We start from the raw sequence: 15,304 nt of genomic DNA, 5'->3' as shown, positions 1-15,304 counted from the left end.
AGGCTGTAAGGTGGAGTGCCAGGCTGAGTGGAAGGCATGAGACGATGGTGGCACATATAGCATCCTGAAGCAGGAGAGTAGGGCAGAAGGCATATTGGATAGACACTAAGCCAGTATTAGTCCAAACAGTTTTCAGCCGGGAATAGCCAGTCTACTCACAGGATGGACACACATGATGCAGGAGAGGCCACACAAATTGGCCTCTGTTGGCTATAGACTCTGCTCTCTGGCACAATTCCCAAAGGCAATAGAAACATACTGTATGAAGCCCCGATGCATTAAAACATTTAAGATGCTCTTAAATTTAAGCACATGCTTGAGTCTCGTGGTCATATGCATGTGTTTAAGGTCTTTCTTGCATCAAGTCCAGAAAGTATTGTTGCATGAGGACATGAAGATTTACTTCAAAATCAAAAAAGAAAAGAAAAGAAGAATAAGGATTCTTGAAGTCAGATAAGAAATATGATTAGCTTACTGACAGACTCCCCTCTTCCCCCGAATGTTATTTTTTGTCTAATAAAAGAGGTATTAAAAGGCCAACAGGAGTCCCATTCTTAAATATTCAGAAACAGTTATTTATTTAACTGAAGCTTGCTTGATTAGAGATGGGAGAAAATTACGTGTTACGTGTTTTTTTTTTAAAAGCCCAGTTTGAGAAACAAACATGAGTAGCTAGAAACAGTACGTAGCTGTTTACTGTGCTCAGCAGTGCCAATTTCCCATATCTTGCTCAGCCCGCATGAACTCTACAAAGCCCCACATTCATGCTCTCTTAGTCCAACTTTCATTTTATTTGATCTGTTTCTTAAAAGACAAGTATGTTGCTGGATGTGTCTCACACATTCTGCGGGCCTTGCTCAGGCTCTTGTTCATTGTGAGTACAGACATTTTGGATGGCAAGAGGTATTCAAAGAAACTGGCAACCAGGATTCACTAAGGAATGGAGGTCTCATATTGAGCAAAAGCTGCTGTGGTCATTGAGTGTCTGTGAAATGAAAGGAAAACTCTGCTTTAGAAGGATCTGCTGCCAGTTTTGTCTGATGTCTGTTCACGTTCAGTGGAATAGCAATGCATCTGCAGATAGTACTTTATCTGTTTTGGGTCTTATTTTCCACACTGAGAAAGGCAGTAATGTTGATAGCTCAGTGTATGACAGAGAGCCTAATAACATCCAAAAGAAGCCATTGTAAAGGAAAGAATAATGATTACTCTCTGTGACTGATGAGTTAACTTGTGACAAATGCATATGCAAGATTATTGTGGGTTGGCAAATAAAATAAACTGAAAATCTGAAACAAAATTGTTGAGAAAACAGTAAGAATTGGTGTGATTTCTCATCTTTCATTTCTCTTTTCTTGTACAACTAACTTCTTTTGCCAGTGGTACCAAGGCATAAATAATAACTTGTTCTCTATTTTAAAGAATTCCATGTAATTTACCCTTCCATAATTAATTGGTTTTGCCCATTCTTCTTCACAGTGATTTACAATTTGAGTCTATTTATGCTAGGTGTTCATGCAGGGTAGCTCACTGAAGGAGCACAGATATCACAATGCTTAATGTTGTATATAGGCTGGAATTCTATGAGTTACGTGTGTAGGTCTAGGTAGGCTACCTTTATGCATGCATGGAGTCCAGATGTTTACATCCATTGCTTCACATAATTTACCACTAGGCTGGACATACTCGAAGATGTTTCATCTTCTGTCAGCAAAGCTCTTTATATCCAGACCTGCTTAAGGCTTGATACCTGTAGATCACCTTAAAATCTTCATAAAACGGCTGGCTCATTTATGTTCCAGCCCACCCTCTTCAAGAATGTCAGTGAGGCATTAGGGTCATGTCTCTTGTTTAGGAGTTGGTCATGATTCTTGGTCATATCAATCTGGATTAGATTTCTCTCCTGTCTTATTAATCTTTGAAACAATTTTAGCAATGCATCCTGAATGCAAGTATACAAGCCTTGTGTGGAGTTTCTGTGAAGAAAACAACTTTCTTTCCAGTTCCATCAAAAGACTTCCACATTTCTTAAAATTCAGCCCAAGATTAGCCATGCTGACTGGATCCAGTGCTCATAGAGGTAATAACATTACTTACAAGCTTAAAATTTAACATATATTTCAAAACTTTCTTGTGTATACACTGGTTGATATTTGTAGTAACAAGTCATATATCTTATTTTTGTGCTTACTTGTTATTAATATAATAATTTATTGTCTGAATCTTGATGCCAAGAAGCCAGTCTGATTTGACATAAGACCTTGTAACACACAGCATAACTCCCACTATCTGAAATGAGGAATGAAACAAGGGACTGTGCACGTTCACCAAGGGGTGAATGTAATTCCACTGAGATCAATACAAAGAACTTCCAAATTCCAGCATCAAGGGAATCAGATTATCCAGCCAAAGCAGTGGCATATTCTGTGACTGAGAATTTCACAGCCCTCCTGAAAACAAAAGGTATGATGTCCCATAGGACAGACTGTAGGCAATAGCCACTTGCCTTCAAAATGATAGAAATACTACTCACATTACATCCACGTCAGCACTTTGTTTTTAGAAGACTGGGTTTCATTATATTGCATTAATTTGCAAAGTAAGCTCATATTGTTTCATAGTGGAATGCTGGTGAATTTAGGAGGTTCACAGTATATTGCAAACTAGCTTTTAAAGACAGCAATATGTAGTATAAATAAATATCTAGATCAGAATACAGCTTTTGAAGCTGTAGGGAGAGCACAAGTGTTTCTATAAACTTTCCATGGAGTTTCCTGTTTTAGAAATTTAATGTAGTTACTCTTACAGCCTTCTGTGTTTCTATTCGAGCCTGGGGTGAAAAAAAAATCTGACAAATCACCTTATCTTTTACATTGTTTATCCCTTATTCCCTTACTTCAGCAACGTTGTTGTCTGCAAGTTTAATCTTAAGTACTCAATCAACTACTTTGCTTGATCAGGGTCTTAAACATCACATAAGCTGAAGTTTATCCAGTTAAACTTGTTTTTTTTTCAGTAGAAGGTGTGATTTGTAACATTTTGACCTGAAAAACCAGGCTGATTAGTTTTCACTTCATACCAAAACATATCCATACATTTATGTCATTAAATCAACCTTGTACATACGAACATATATAGCAATCAGATATTTCAGTCTTAGGTGAAAGAAAAAAATAGTAAAATCAAATGACACGTTAAAAGCAGACATTTTAAACAATATCATGACAATCATCAGATTTTCATATTTGCTATCAGAGCAAATTTACTACTTAAGAACCTATTTATATATTCAAATTTTGATAGCAACTGCTCTTCTTGAGTGCATTTGTTTATACCTGTCACATAAAATATTTTCAAAAAACAAAATTCATTAGTCTAATGAGTTGAATGGTTGAATATGTCAGCGTCATAACTCATGTACTGAATTTCAGCATATTTCTTTCAGAAAATAAAGTGTTTGGTAATTTTTTTTCCATTTTTTTGGTGCATTTTTTCATGAGTCATAACAACAAGTTGTCTGGCTACAGTTAAAGTTCAGCAGATCTTTACAGAATTGGGGACAAATTCACAATTATTCAAGAAATTATATGAGAGAAATTGCTAAAATTTCTCAACAAGCTATTTCTAAAAATCCATTATTACCAGCTGAATTCAGTGCATGGGGCTAATGTAATCAAACCCCTATGTTAAAATCTGCTCATCTCTGTATCAGTATAACACCACTTGCAACCCTGGTGCAGGTAAACAATACTTGAGACACAATGAGACTTAAGGACATGCTGCATTTAAATACACTCAAAAATTGGATGAATCTGGGCTTTGGTTACTAAGGTTGTTCATCTTGTCTATATCTGACTTCTTTATTCTTCAGAGGATAAGAACAGACATATTCCTAAAGTAACTTAATGGAGCTATTTGTTAGGAAACATCTTATTTTTAGAAACAAGACTGTCTACTATTGTAATATCTTTTAAAAACTGTATTTCCAGGTTCATCACCCTTAAAAAGGGGTGCAGTTGATCGTACTGGAATAATGGTAAGTATTGAACTTTACTGTGTTCTTAAAATGTAAGATGAACCATAAAAAACCTTACTGTCTTTTGAAATATTACACACATTTCAGACTGGAACAGAAAATTATGTTCTTAAAGTTCTCTCTGGCATTTAAAAGTTGTGTCCTCATTCTCCAAATAGGTTAAAAAGCAAATGTAATGTTAAAAATAAAAAAGAAGTGTTAAAAATGACTACTTTAAGTCTGACCGGGACATATTTCACAGAAAATGTGGAAAATCTTGTTTAAAAATTATAGTAAGCAATCAAATATTCTTCAGTGCACAAAATTAGTATGTACATTATAATTTTAAACTGAGTATTGATGACTGCTGCTGCTGATCTTTTAAAATCTCTTACAAAATATAAATAGGATGGCTAAGAAAGCATAGCTGATAAACTGTGACATAGGGTTCTCTTTTCCTTCTTTTTTTTTCTCTTTTCCTTTCCTCTCCACTTGGACTGAAGTTTATTCTGGCTTCTTCAAAAAAGTGCGCACACACACACAAATTAATTCCAAAACCATTTTTCTAAATTTCCAATGGACTTGTATTCCTGGTGTCTTTTCACATGATCACAAGCAAGACATGCGTGCGATTCCCAGAACCTAGGAAGATGCACTGAGAAATCCTTCTTCCAGTTGAAATAATTAAGGTACATCTTGTTATTTTTGTCAAGCATCAGAAGATATTCTGCCAGCTCTCTGGGGGAGAGAAAATCTTCCACATGTATGAAAGAGTCTCCTGGAATGTAATTCTCATAGTTTTCTCTGGAAGGGCCCAGTACAACTGGTACTGATCCGGCCAGAAGAGCATTGTAAAGTTTCTCAGTAATGTAATCTTTGTGGATTGAATTTTCAAAGGAAAGGTAGAATTTGCAAGTGGAGATAGTTGGAATCAAGTTTTTATCATTGACGTAGTCTCCAAAGGCTTGTCCGTAGGTATGGATTTCAATGTATTTGCTAAGCTCATTGTAATACTTGACTCGAGCGTGCTCAGGGTTCCAGTTACTTACCACCCAACAGACCAAGTTTTCCTTACTTGGCACTTCAAATGTGAAGGAACTTGTACCGACCATCATGAAGCCATAAGGCACCTGAATATCTGAATCACGCCGATAAGTCAGGGTCAGGTTAAAGAGGTGTTCAATGCCACTCTTTTGTGGAGTATGAGTTGGAGACTCCAAGTTCATCCAAATCCACTTCTGGAATGGTGGCCTGGCTTGCTGAGGTAAATTAGTCAGATCCCAGCTAATGTCCCTGTGATGAATGAGAACAGCATGGGATCTGTTATATAGTGAGCGGTCAATAGTCAGGTGGCACCCATGGATATTGAACATTGTTTGGCAGGATGTTAGATCGAATGTCTGACCAAATGGCCAAACCCAGATCAAAATGGTAGTTTCATTAAGATTATCAGTTTTGGAAGAAAAGAAGCTCTTCATTTTCAAAACTGAACTGGCTGATTCTATAGGACCAGAGATCCAGCTATTTGTTGGTTTGATATAAATTAGTATGAATGCCATGAAACAACCAAGGACAATGAAGATAATAAAAAATGGCCGGAAAATTCCTTTAGATGTCGATGTCATAATTTGTTCTGAGAAAAAACAGAGGAAGAAAAAGAGAGAAAATAACATCAGCTATTAAATTACATATATATGTCTTGTTAAAGCAATCAGACATCAAAATGGATAGAACTGTAATATCACTGGGCTGTAACCTCAGAAATTTGAGTGTTGAGTGGAGAGGGTGTGGGTTCTTGCATGCTATTCATGACAGTGGCAATATTTCTCCTCTTCACATTAAAAGCTAATTGACATAAATTAAAAGTAGGATTTTAATACATCTCATAGTTGATATAAATCAGTATATGTCTTGAGAAGTCTTTTTGCTTAGAATCTAGGCCAAGAGTTTAAGAGAAAAAATTACCCTTTGATTCTGCCCTTGTGTCTGTGTAAGGGATAACATGCTGCAGATTTGGTCCATTCATATTTGTGTGTATACCTGTATGGAGGATCTAGGATTAGAGAAATGAAAAAGGAAGGAACTGGAATTTTAATACTGTAATCAATAAGACTGTTAGAAAACTAGTTCATGCCTGATGGCTACATGGGGATGAACACTCATGCCTTCTCCAGAGAACTCCTAAAATAGCTAGGGAAGGAAAGCAGCAATAGAGGTTCTCAGCTCCTCTGTTCCCATATGCAGCTTCACATAGTTCCCACATAAAGAAAAATGAGTAAAAAGATGTCCTTAAATATTTGATTATGTTTTGATGCCACAGCCCTGTGTTAAAAATTAGGAAAAGTAGAGATATGCTGCATCTTTGTGCTGCGTTTTTTCCAAGGCAAAAAGGGTGAGGAGTTCCTAGAGCCTCCTTTGCCCTCTCTCTGGTTGTCCCTTCCTGAGAGAAGTGATAAATCTCTTTCCAGAACTTCTCTTCCATATGGTTCTTGTGAAACCTCGCAAAGTTAGGCTTATTGCTAACCCTTGCTCCTGAACATAGCTCTAGAACTCAGTGGTGTTCTAAAAATAAAAACAGTTAACCATGTAAAGAGCACTATGACATACAAGGAAAAAGGAGTGGAAGTTAATTACCAAAAATAAGTGTTCTGAATATATTGGCCTAATGTAGAAAGGTAATTCTACAGTGCGTTTCAATGACTATAAAATTTGTCTGGCTTGCCTTTTCTGCATATTTTTCAATTATTTCGGTTTTTCTTGTCTTTACTAGCTAGGTCCACAAAAATTTTTATAAAAAACCTACCCCTAAATGCATCCTTAAAATATATAATATATATGAATAAATCAAAAAAAATAAATTCAAAGTCACAGAAAGCAGAAAGAGAATTTCAGGCCTTTTAAGCCAGTTTCATAGCTCATCTCCTCTAACCTGTGAAATAAGTGTAGTTAAATTCAGAATGAAGATATGGTAGAATGTGATTCAGAGGTCCATTAATGCAACATAACTTTGCTGCTTCGTGAATGTAAAAACTGATGTGAGTGTAGCACTACAGTTACAACAAAAATGTTTTCACATTCATTGTTGAGGAAAGGAGAAAGGAGGGAACATCACGCTTAGCTTTACTCTAACTTTATGTCTTGAGGAAAAAGGAATTTGCCACAATGTTTCCCCTGTTTTGAGAAGGCAGATGGTCTTAATTCTGGTTTTAGCTATTGTGGTGGGTTAACCTTGGCTGGCTGTCAGACACTCGCCCATCCACTCTCTCACTCCCCCTCTTCAGCAGGACAGGGGATAAAAATAAGATGAAAATCTCATGAGGTAAGGACAGGGAGATCACTCACCAATTACTGTCACAGGCGAAACAGACCCACCTTGGGGAAAATTAATATAATTTATTGCCAATTAAAATAGATTTGGATAGTGAGGAATACAGACAAAAGTTACAATAATACCTTCCCCCCCAACTTCTTCCCAGACTCAATTTCCTCCTTCATTCCCAACTCCTCTACCTCCTGAGTAGTGCAGAGGGATAGGGAATGGAAGTTTGCTGTCAGTCCACGACGATTCCTCTCGGCCGCTCCTTCCTCCTCACACTTCTCCCCTGCTCCAACATGGGTCCTTTCCATAGGATACAGTCCCTTCAGGAAAAAACCCTCTGCTCCTGGGTGGGCTGTCCATGAGCTGCAGTTCCTTCAGGGCATATACCCCCAGGCTGCAGTGTGGATACTGCTCCACTGTGGTCCTCCATGGGCTGCAGGGGAATCTCTGCTTCAGTGCCTGGAGCACCTCCTCCCATCCTCCTCCTCTGACCTTGGTGCTCACAGGGTTGTTTCTCACATTTTTTCTCCTCATTCCTCACTGCCTGTCCCTTTCTTAAATACGCTTTCCCAGAGGTGCCACCATCTTAGCTGCTGGGCTCAGCTGTGCTCTGCAGTGGAACCGGCTGTGGTGTCCGGCAGCCCCGGCCTCTCCTCAGAGAGACCAACCTGCAGCCCCTGCTGCCAACACCCGGGCACGAACACCCAATACAGTTATATAAAATATAGTGGCATGTTGAGTCTGACTCTTTTGACTCAGCCGCTTTCTTTAGGACATAGTTTAGCAGGTCCTCTCTGCTTTCAGCAAAATGATCCTGAAGGGAGTAAAGGGGAGGAACTGTTGTGTCCATGGCTTTTCTACTTATCCTCATCAGTTTTAACCCCTCTGAAAGAAATATGTGGTTTTACAGCAACATCACATTGGCTTTTTTTAGCCTATGTTGATTTTTGCTGGAAAATATGTCTAAAGGGGAGGTTATGTCCCATGAGAGCAGAAGGCTGCTTCCCTGCCTTACTATAGCGAAAGTCAGAAGGGGGTCTCTGAGGAAGAATTTAGGTTGAGCAGCTCTAGGAGATGAAGCTCAAGGAAAAAACAAGAGGCTGAGCTGATCTTCACGTAACTCTGTTCTTCATTTCTGTGCTATTGAAACTAACACACAGAATAGCGTGTTCAGCTTTTCATTGAACAGATAGCGTGAGCTGAGTTTGAACAATAGGTTGGGAAAGGTGTCTATTCACAGAGACTGTTCATTTTCTAGGGATTGAAATGGATGAGAAATCAGAAAAGGACCTTCACTTTGTGTTTTGTAATTTAGTCGCCTTCCAGTTAAAAGTCCTTTGACACATGCCTCTCTGATAGGGATTATTTTACACTAAGCTCTTCTGCTAACTAATAAAAAACCTTGCATCATCACATGACAATTCTTGGTACATAGGAAATGACCAGATATTACGTATTCTGTTCTCTGCTTGAAATTCTACTATGTCCACAGTGTTGCATTTGTGTAGGAAGCTTTTGAACTGTAGGGCCAATGTGAGGATAAACACTTGCTGTTTGTGCTACCCAGAGTACCAATATTAACGTCTCATTAAACAAGTGAATTTACCTATTTTATCCCTTCCAGACCTGTTTCTTCACATTGCTTTGCTGCCCTGGGAACTCATGTGCCCCCTCCTGATCTGGGATCATGGTTCTTAGATTTTGCCTTTCACCAAAAGGCTAGCCTATAGTCAGGATAGTCCTTTTTAGTTTTCCGTTCTTTGGATTCAGAGAACTAACTGTTCATTACGCAGACTCATATATCCATTAGATGGAAAGGCATCACTGGCATGCTTCACTTTGAAGCTACTGCTAATGGTGGTGCAGTAGGTACAGTATCTACTATTCCATACTGCTCACTTCTGTAATTCTACTGCTCGCTTCTGTAATTCTAAACAATGAAGACTTTTTGCTTAGAAGTTAGGTAACTAGCAGGTGTTGCGTTTGCAGGTGTGTAGAATTGTAATTAGTATAAATCGTGTATCCTGGAAGCATTGTTAGACTCTAGTGAAGAGTAACCTTGGAAAAGAGAACCATAAACAAACGTGGTCCAGATGTGGCTTGCAGACAAATCTTGACCTTATAAGGAAAGAAAGGAACAGGTTCATGAAGAATTCACTACCCTGCTGACCACCAGAGACCAGCTGAGACCCCCAAGAAGACCCTAAAGGCTTTAGTGCGCACGTGTCTAGGATGATGTAATATTATAATTAGCTCTCAGAAATTTAATGAATAAGTAAAAGAGGAACTTAAAATATGTATGAGAAGCATGGATATAAACAGAAAGGTGACTAGACCGTGTGTGCTTGATTTGTGGCAAGTCCACCGAGCACCCAGGCCTGAATAAAACAATATATCTCTTGAGCGTGTGAATTGATTACTTGCACGCCAGGCACGAATCTGCTTTTTGGATAACAATGGGATGGTGGAAAAGGGTTGTGAAAACAAGACCCATTAAAACCTGGAATGAAAGGCTTGCAAGGAAGCAGAAGACCTGGGCAGACTCCTAAAAATACCGCTTACCTACACCCCGAGGAGCTGGACAGGATTTTGTCATGGAATTCTATTTTTCTATTCCATTTTGTGTTAACTCCAGTAATAACTATTAAGATGTGCACTGGAAATAGCAGTAATTTTTCAGGATGAAGTGCTAACCTCAGATGCCATAACTTCTGTGCTTCATAAAGGAGATTGAGGAACCTATGGAATGGACCAGCAAACTCAGTCTTTTTGTTAATGTTAATCTTAATCAACATTAATTTTCAAAGTGGTATCATCCTGTGTATAGCCCTCACCCAGAACTGGGTTAAAAGACCAGTTAATAAGAAACCAGAATGATGAAGCTAGTGAGTGGGTGTTTGATTGGAGGAGATCAAGATGTATGTGTTTTAATTTAAGAACACTATGGTGATAGATAGTTTGTTGTGGATTCTATATTGCTCGCTTCTGTAATTTTAAACAATGCAGATTTGTTGCTTAGAAGTTAGATAACTAACAGGTGTGTGTTTGTAATTGTGTGGAGTAGTAATTAATTATAAGCTGTGTGTTTTAGAGGTAGTGAGCTATGGAAACTATAAACAAACGTGGTCCAAGCATGGCTTAGGGACAAATTGCGACCCTATAAGGTAAAAGAGGAAATAAGTTCATGAAGAGTTCACTACCCTGCCGACCACCAGAGACCACCCGAGACCCCCAAGAAGACCCTAAAGGCTTTAGTGCGCATGTGTTTAAGATGATGTAATATTATAATTAGTTCTCGGAAATGTAATGAATATGTAACAAGGAAATTTAAAATATGTATGAGAAGCATGGATATAAACAGAAAGGTGACTAGACCAAGTGTGCTTGATTTGTGGCAAGTCCACCGAGCACCCAGGCCTGAATAAAACAATATCTCTCCTGAGCGTGTGGAATTGGTTACTTGCACGCCGGGCACGAGTCTGCTTTTCGGACAACATTTTGGGCCTGAGTCCCGTACACAGCCAGGCAGCAGTACAATGAAGGCATGTAGTAAGCACCTGTTGACAAATACTATTTTCTTGAGAAGTAGCTTGTCTATACTGCTAGGAAGTATAGGTTGTCGTCTTTTGTTTGTCCACTAGAATTCATGGAACATTTTTTTCACAATATTCTCCAAAATGTGGAGTCTTTTCCACATTTATTTATTTTCTTGTTCTCTTTTGTGCCCAAGATAGCCATCGATCTCCCGCTGTAGTTCTCACTATAAAGGTGATGCTAAGGAGACATTTGTCACACAACATCCAGCCAAGTAACCTTAGCTCACCCTTACTCTTTCATGGCTTTCCTTTTACCACAGAATCACAAATTTCCTTTTTGTGGATCCCCTCCCCCATCAATCTCTGGCATGCCAGACTCTGAAAAGAAAACTTTGTCAAAGATATGTGTTTACTGAGACTTTTGCCAACTGGAAGAATTCGGTACTTTTGATAGTTTTGTTATAAAGTACATTTCAGAGTGTTGTGGCATAGCAAGTATTTTCGAGGTGCTTTTTTTCCAAGTTGAAAGTATAGTATTTCATCAGTACAACACTATGTTCTCGGTACAAAACTTAGCAAGGCTTCTTTTTAAGTGCAAAACTTGGCATTCCATCAGCAAGCAACTCCATTTAGTAGCAACACAAACAGGGAGATAGTAACAGGGTATCAGCAGCGTTAACCCCAAGTACACCAGGCAAGGCTTGCAAAAATATATCTATTCTGTGAATGCATCATGTTCACTAAGAAATAAAATGGAATTTTATGGAAACTGTTTAATCATGGTTTCATTACAACAGTGACTTCTCAATCATTCCAGAAGGGATAGACATGTGTTTTCTGGTTATGCAACACTGCAGGAGAAAGAAAATGTAATCTTTTTGGTCAATAATATCAATGCTTGTTTCCCTGGTATAGTTTTACACCAGTTTCTCTGGTATACCCTCAAGGTTTTGCCAGTAGCCCAAAATACATCATTACTTGAAGAGGTTGATGCAATAGGTACAGTATCTACCATTCCATACTGCTCACTTCTGTAATTCTACTGCTCGCTTCTGTAATTCTAAACAATGAAGACTTTTTGCTTAGAAGTTAGGTAACTAGCAGGTGTTGTGTTTGCAGGTGTGTAGAATTGTAATTAGTATAAATCGTGTATCCTGGAAGCATTGTTAGACTCTAGTGAAGAGTAATCTTGGAAAAGAGAACCATAAACAAACGTGGTCCAGATGTGGCTTGCAGACAAATCTCGACCTTATAAGGAAAGAAAGGAACAGGTTCATGAAGAATTCACTACCCTGCTGACCACCAGAGACCAGCTGAGACCCTCAAGGAGACCCTAAAGGCTTTAGTGCGCACGTGTCTAGGATGATGTAATAGTATAGTTAGTTCTCGGAAATTTAATGAATAAGTAAAAGAGGAACTTAAAATATGTATGAGAAGCATGGATATAAACAGAAAGGTGACTAGACCGTGTGTGCTTGATTTGTGGCAAGTCCACCGAGCACCCAGGCCTGAATAAAACAATATATCTCTTGAGCGTGTGAATTGGTTACTTGCACACCAGGCACACATCTGCTTTTTGGACAACAAGGTATAACTTTCATTACTAGTCTAGTACTGAGATTTTCCAAAGGAAACGGACAGTATTTTAAAATTAAGCCGGAGCAAAGGTTTTTGAAATCATGGACACTAAACAATGAATAAAAAAATCAATTGTTATTTTTCTCATCTTAGAATTCTTAAATGTTCAGGGCTAACTCTTATCTTCATCATCACTTGGTCTCAGGATAACTCAAGAATAAATACTTAACAGCCTCAAGATAGTCTCTGAGGATCACTCCTGGGGTCAGACTGGCACAGAGGGCTTATCAAGATTGAGGAGCAGAAGGACAGGGAGCCAAACTAAGGTCTCAGAGGTAGGCCCATTTAGAAGCAGACAACTAGCTAGGTAGATACTCTGGGACTATTAAAAGGACAGTCGAATGCAGTGGGAACTGATAGGAATCACAAGCAAACAATTGTTATTGCTAGAAAGGAGACTCATTTGAAATAGCTCTCCCTGCCCTCTGGCATGTTTCACCAGCCTCGGCCATGGCATATCTGCATTTATGCTAAGAGCTGTGTTTTCTTAGACCACACTTCCAATTAGCTGGAGCTTTTTCACCTGCAGTGTTAAAAGAAAACTGATTGCCTCAGGATAGCCTGAGCGTGACTTCTTATCTCCAAGTCACTGCTGTGTGGATGTGCCCCAATCTGCTTTTGCTGTAGCTCTCTGAGACTGAAGAATGCTTCTTTTTATTGGAATTAACCCTCACCGCTCCCAGTTATGCCTCCTCTGTCGCAACCAGAATGGTGGATTTTCTCCCCACCCACTATCCAAACATAGGCTTGCTTCCACGCCTTTCCACGCCTTTCCACGCCTGTCCCACAGATTTCTGAAAGCAGCCCAGTATGAAAAGGCTGAACAGAGCTGCATACAGTTAAAGGCTGAAAGCTGAATGAGCTGCTAATCTCAGACTGCATATTTTTATTCTATTGTTTGCAACATTCTTTTTCTTCCCCTCTCCATCTCCTTTGTTTTCGGGTTATTTGTTCAATTCCTCAGATTCCAGTTTTGTGTATTTGCACTTTGAGAACAGTATAGAATCTTTTTATTCAACAGTGGTAATTTTTATCTTCAACAATTTTAGAAAAATGATCTAAGAGCACCCCGAGGACAGGTAGCCATTAAGACAGATTTTTTTAGGGATGGTGCTGAACCTGTCACTGGAGACTTAAGAACAGGTTAGACAAGTACCACTACGCAATGACAGATTAGATTCTGCCCCCAGGTCCCAGGGCTGGGCTAGATGATCTCACTTGATTCCTTCCAGCCTTGTGCTCAGTGATAATATTAAACACAAATTCTTGTAAAATGCACCTAATAAGAACACAAGCTGGCAGTGTAAAACTGCGAAGAATTGCTGAATAAATGAGTAAAAAAATCCCCCATCTTGAAACTTGTCTTGCAAACTATGAAACAGCCATACCATACACAGTGAAAATGTGAAGGAAACTGAAAAACCGCGTGGACAACAACAACGAAGTCCCTATTTTCAAAGGCAAAACGTAAAGCTTCCTGTCAGCTGCTTCCTGGGGTACTGCTGCTTTTTGAGAATCTCTGAATCTTGTCCCCTTAGGCCTTGCTGAGGAAAACCCTATTCTCAGCTCCCTTCTCCCGATGGCTGTGCAACACACAGCGTGCTGCTATGGCTCAGCAGCCCCCAGCCTTCCCCTGTGATTGTCATCTATCCTCTCCTTCTCCCCACGGCAGTCACACACTGTCACTCTCCAGCTGCTTAGGCAACAGCTCAGTGGTTCCTTTCTGTGATCCAACTGCACAGCAAAAGGCAATAGCCAGGGACACAGAGTCTCTCAGAATAACAGAGGGAAATGGCTACAGCACTGCTGTCCATACTGGAGGGACCCTATCTCCACCCCCAATGTCACATATGAAAAAGGAAAAAAAAGAGAAGTGGACTTACCCAAAAATCCTATCAGCAGGGAACTTTTCCGGACAATCTGGTATTAGTGTCAGGACACCTCACTTCACACTGCAGCTGTGTCGCTTTCTAATTATGAGCTTTTAGGTTTGTCTCAGAGGGAACATGAGTATCCTCCATTCCCTCCCTGGCACAACTGGAAAGTACATGCATGCAAAGCTATCAGAAACCTCAGCAGCATTGTCAGCCTTGGTAACATGCAGAGACAAGATCTTTTTTTACCTTAATTTCCACGCTGGCTTGTCCAAATCACAGCTAGTTTATGACCGATAGCATTCTGTGAAAGGGGCTGTGGCTTTCCATACTGTGCTAGCTACAGAAAAGGGAGTTCTTCACCATAGCTTGGTAGCAAACTTTATCTGCCTTGCCAGGAAAGTGCTTTTTATCTTCCTGAAGATAAAGCACATCCTAGCTATGCAGCACAAGCCAGTCCACACTTCTTTCAAAAGCCCTGAAAAGGCTCTGCACCAAATGAAGCTGATTAAAGAAAAGCTGCTCCAGAAGCAAGTGATCTCTTTCTTCCTTTTTCCGTGTGGTCTGGGGACAGCAAACTGCTGTTCCCTCTGATTCTGCCAGAACTGCAGAAAGGGCTCTTCAGTAGCTTTGTGGCTGGCTTGTAAAACTGCAGCTGACCAGCTGAAATGTGAATAACATACCTGCACAAGCTATGTGTTTGTGATGGCCACCAGCCCACCAGAAAGCCCTAGTTAACTCACAGTAGCTGTGAAACTGGGGTGAGCTAAACCAAACAGAGGTGGACCATGAAGTGGCAGAAGAAGAATCATAGGCTTTGCTGTGCGTGCGTGCTAAAGTCCACATCTCAGAATCACAATTGCTTCTGGCTGATTTCCTAGTGTATAGTCCCCTAGTACAATGGAAAAACACATGTCCATGC

The 15,304-nt window shown here is 39.6% G+C and overlaps 1 protein-coding gene across 1 annotated transcript; it reads right to left on the bottom strand.

Moving 5' to 3' along the window:
* Positions 1-3,488: 3,488 nt before the first annotated feature.
* FUT9 (fucosyltransferase 9) lies at positions 3,489-14,943 on the bottom strand. Its single transcript, XM_075148054.1, has 3 exons — positions 14,632-14,943; positions 14,392-14,545; positions 3,489-5,648 (listed from the first exon to the last, which is right to left on the bottom strand). Exon 3 carries the CDS (start codon positions 5,638-5,640, stop codon positions 4,561-4,563), a length of 1,080 nt encoding a protein of 359 aa, XP_075004155.1. The 5' UTR covers positions 5,641-5,648; positions 14,392-14,545; positions 14,632-14,943; the 3' UTR covers positions 3,489-4,560.
* Between the last annotated feature and the right edge of the window lie 361 nt (positions 14,944-15,304).

This window comes from Calonectris borealis, chromosome 3 (assembly GCF_964195595.1).
Source record: "Calonectris borealis chromosome 3, bCalBor7.hap1.2, whole genome shotgun sequence".
In the NCBI taxonomy this organism is placed as follows: domain Eukaryota; kingdom Metazoa; phylum Chordata; class Aves; order Procellariiformes; family Procellariidae; genus Calonectris; species Calonectris borealis.
The sequence above is the reverse complement of the archived record's forward strand: the minus strand, read 5'-3'. Positions and strand labels throughout refer to the sequence as shown.

Coding starts and splice junctions, on each gene's coding strand:
- FUT9 (XM_075148054.1), bottom strand. CDS start 5,640: ATGACATCGACATCTAAAGGAATTTTCCGGCCATTTTTTATTATCTTC.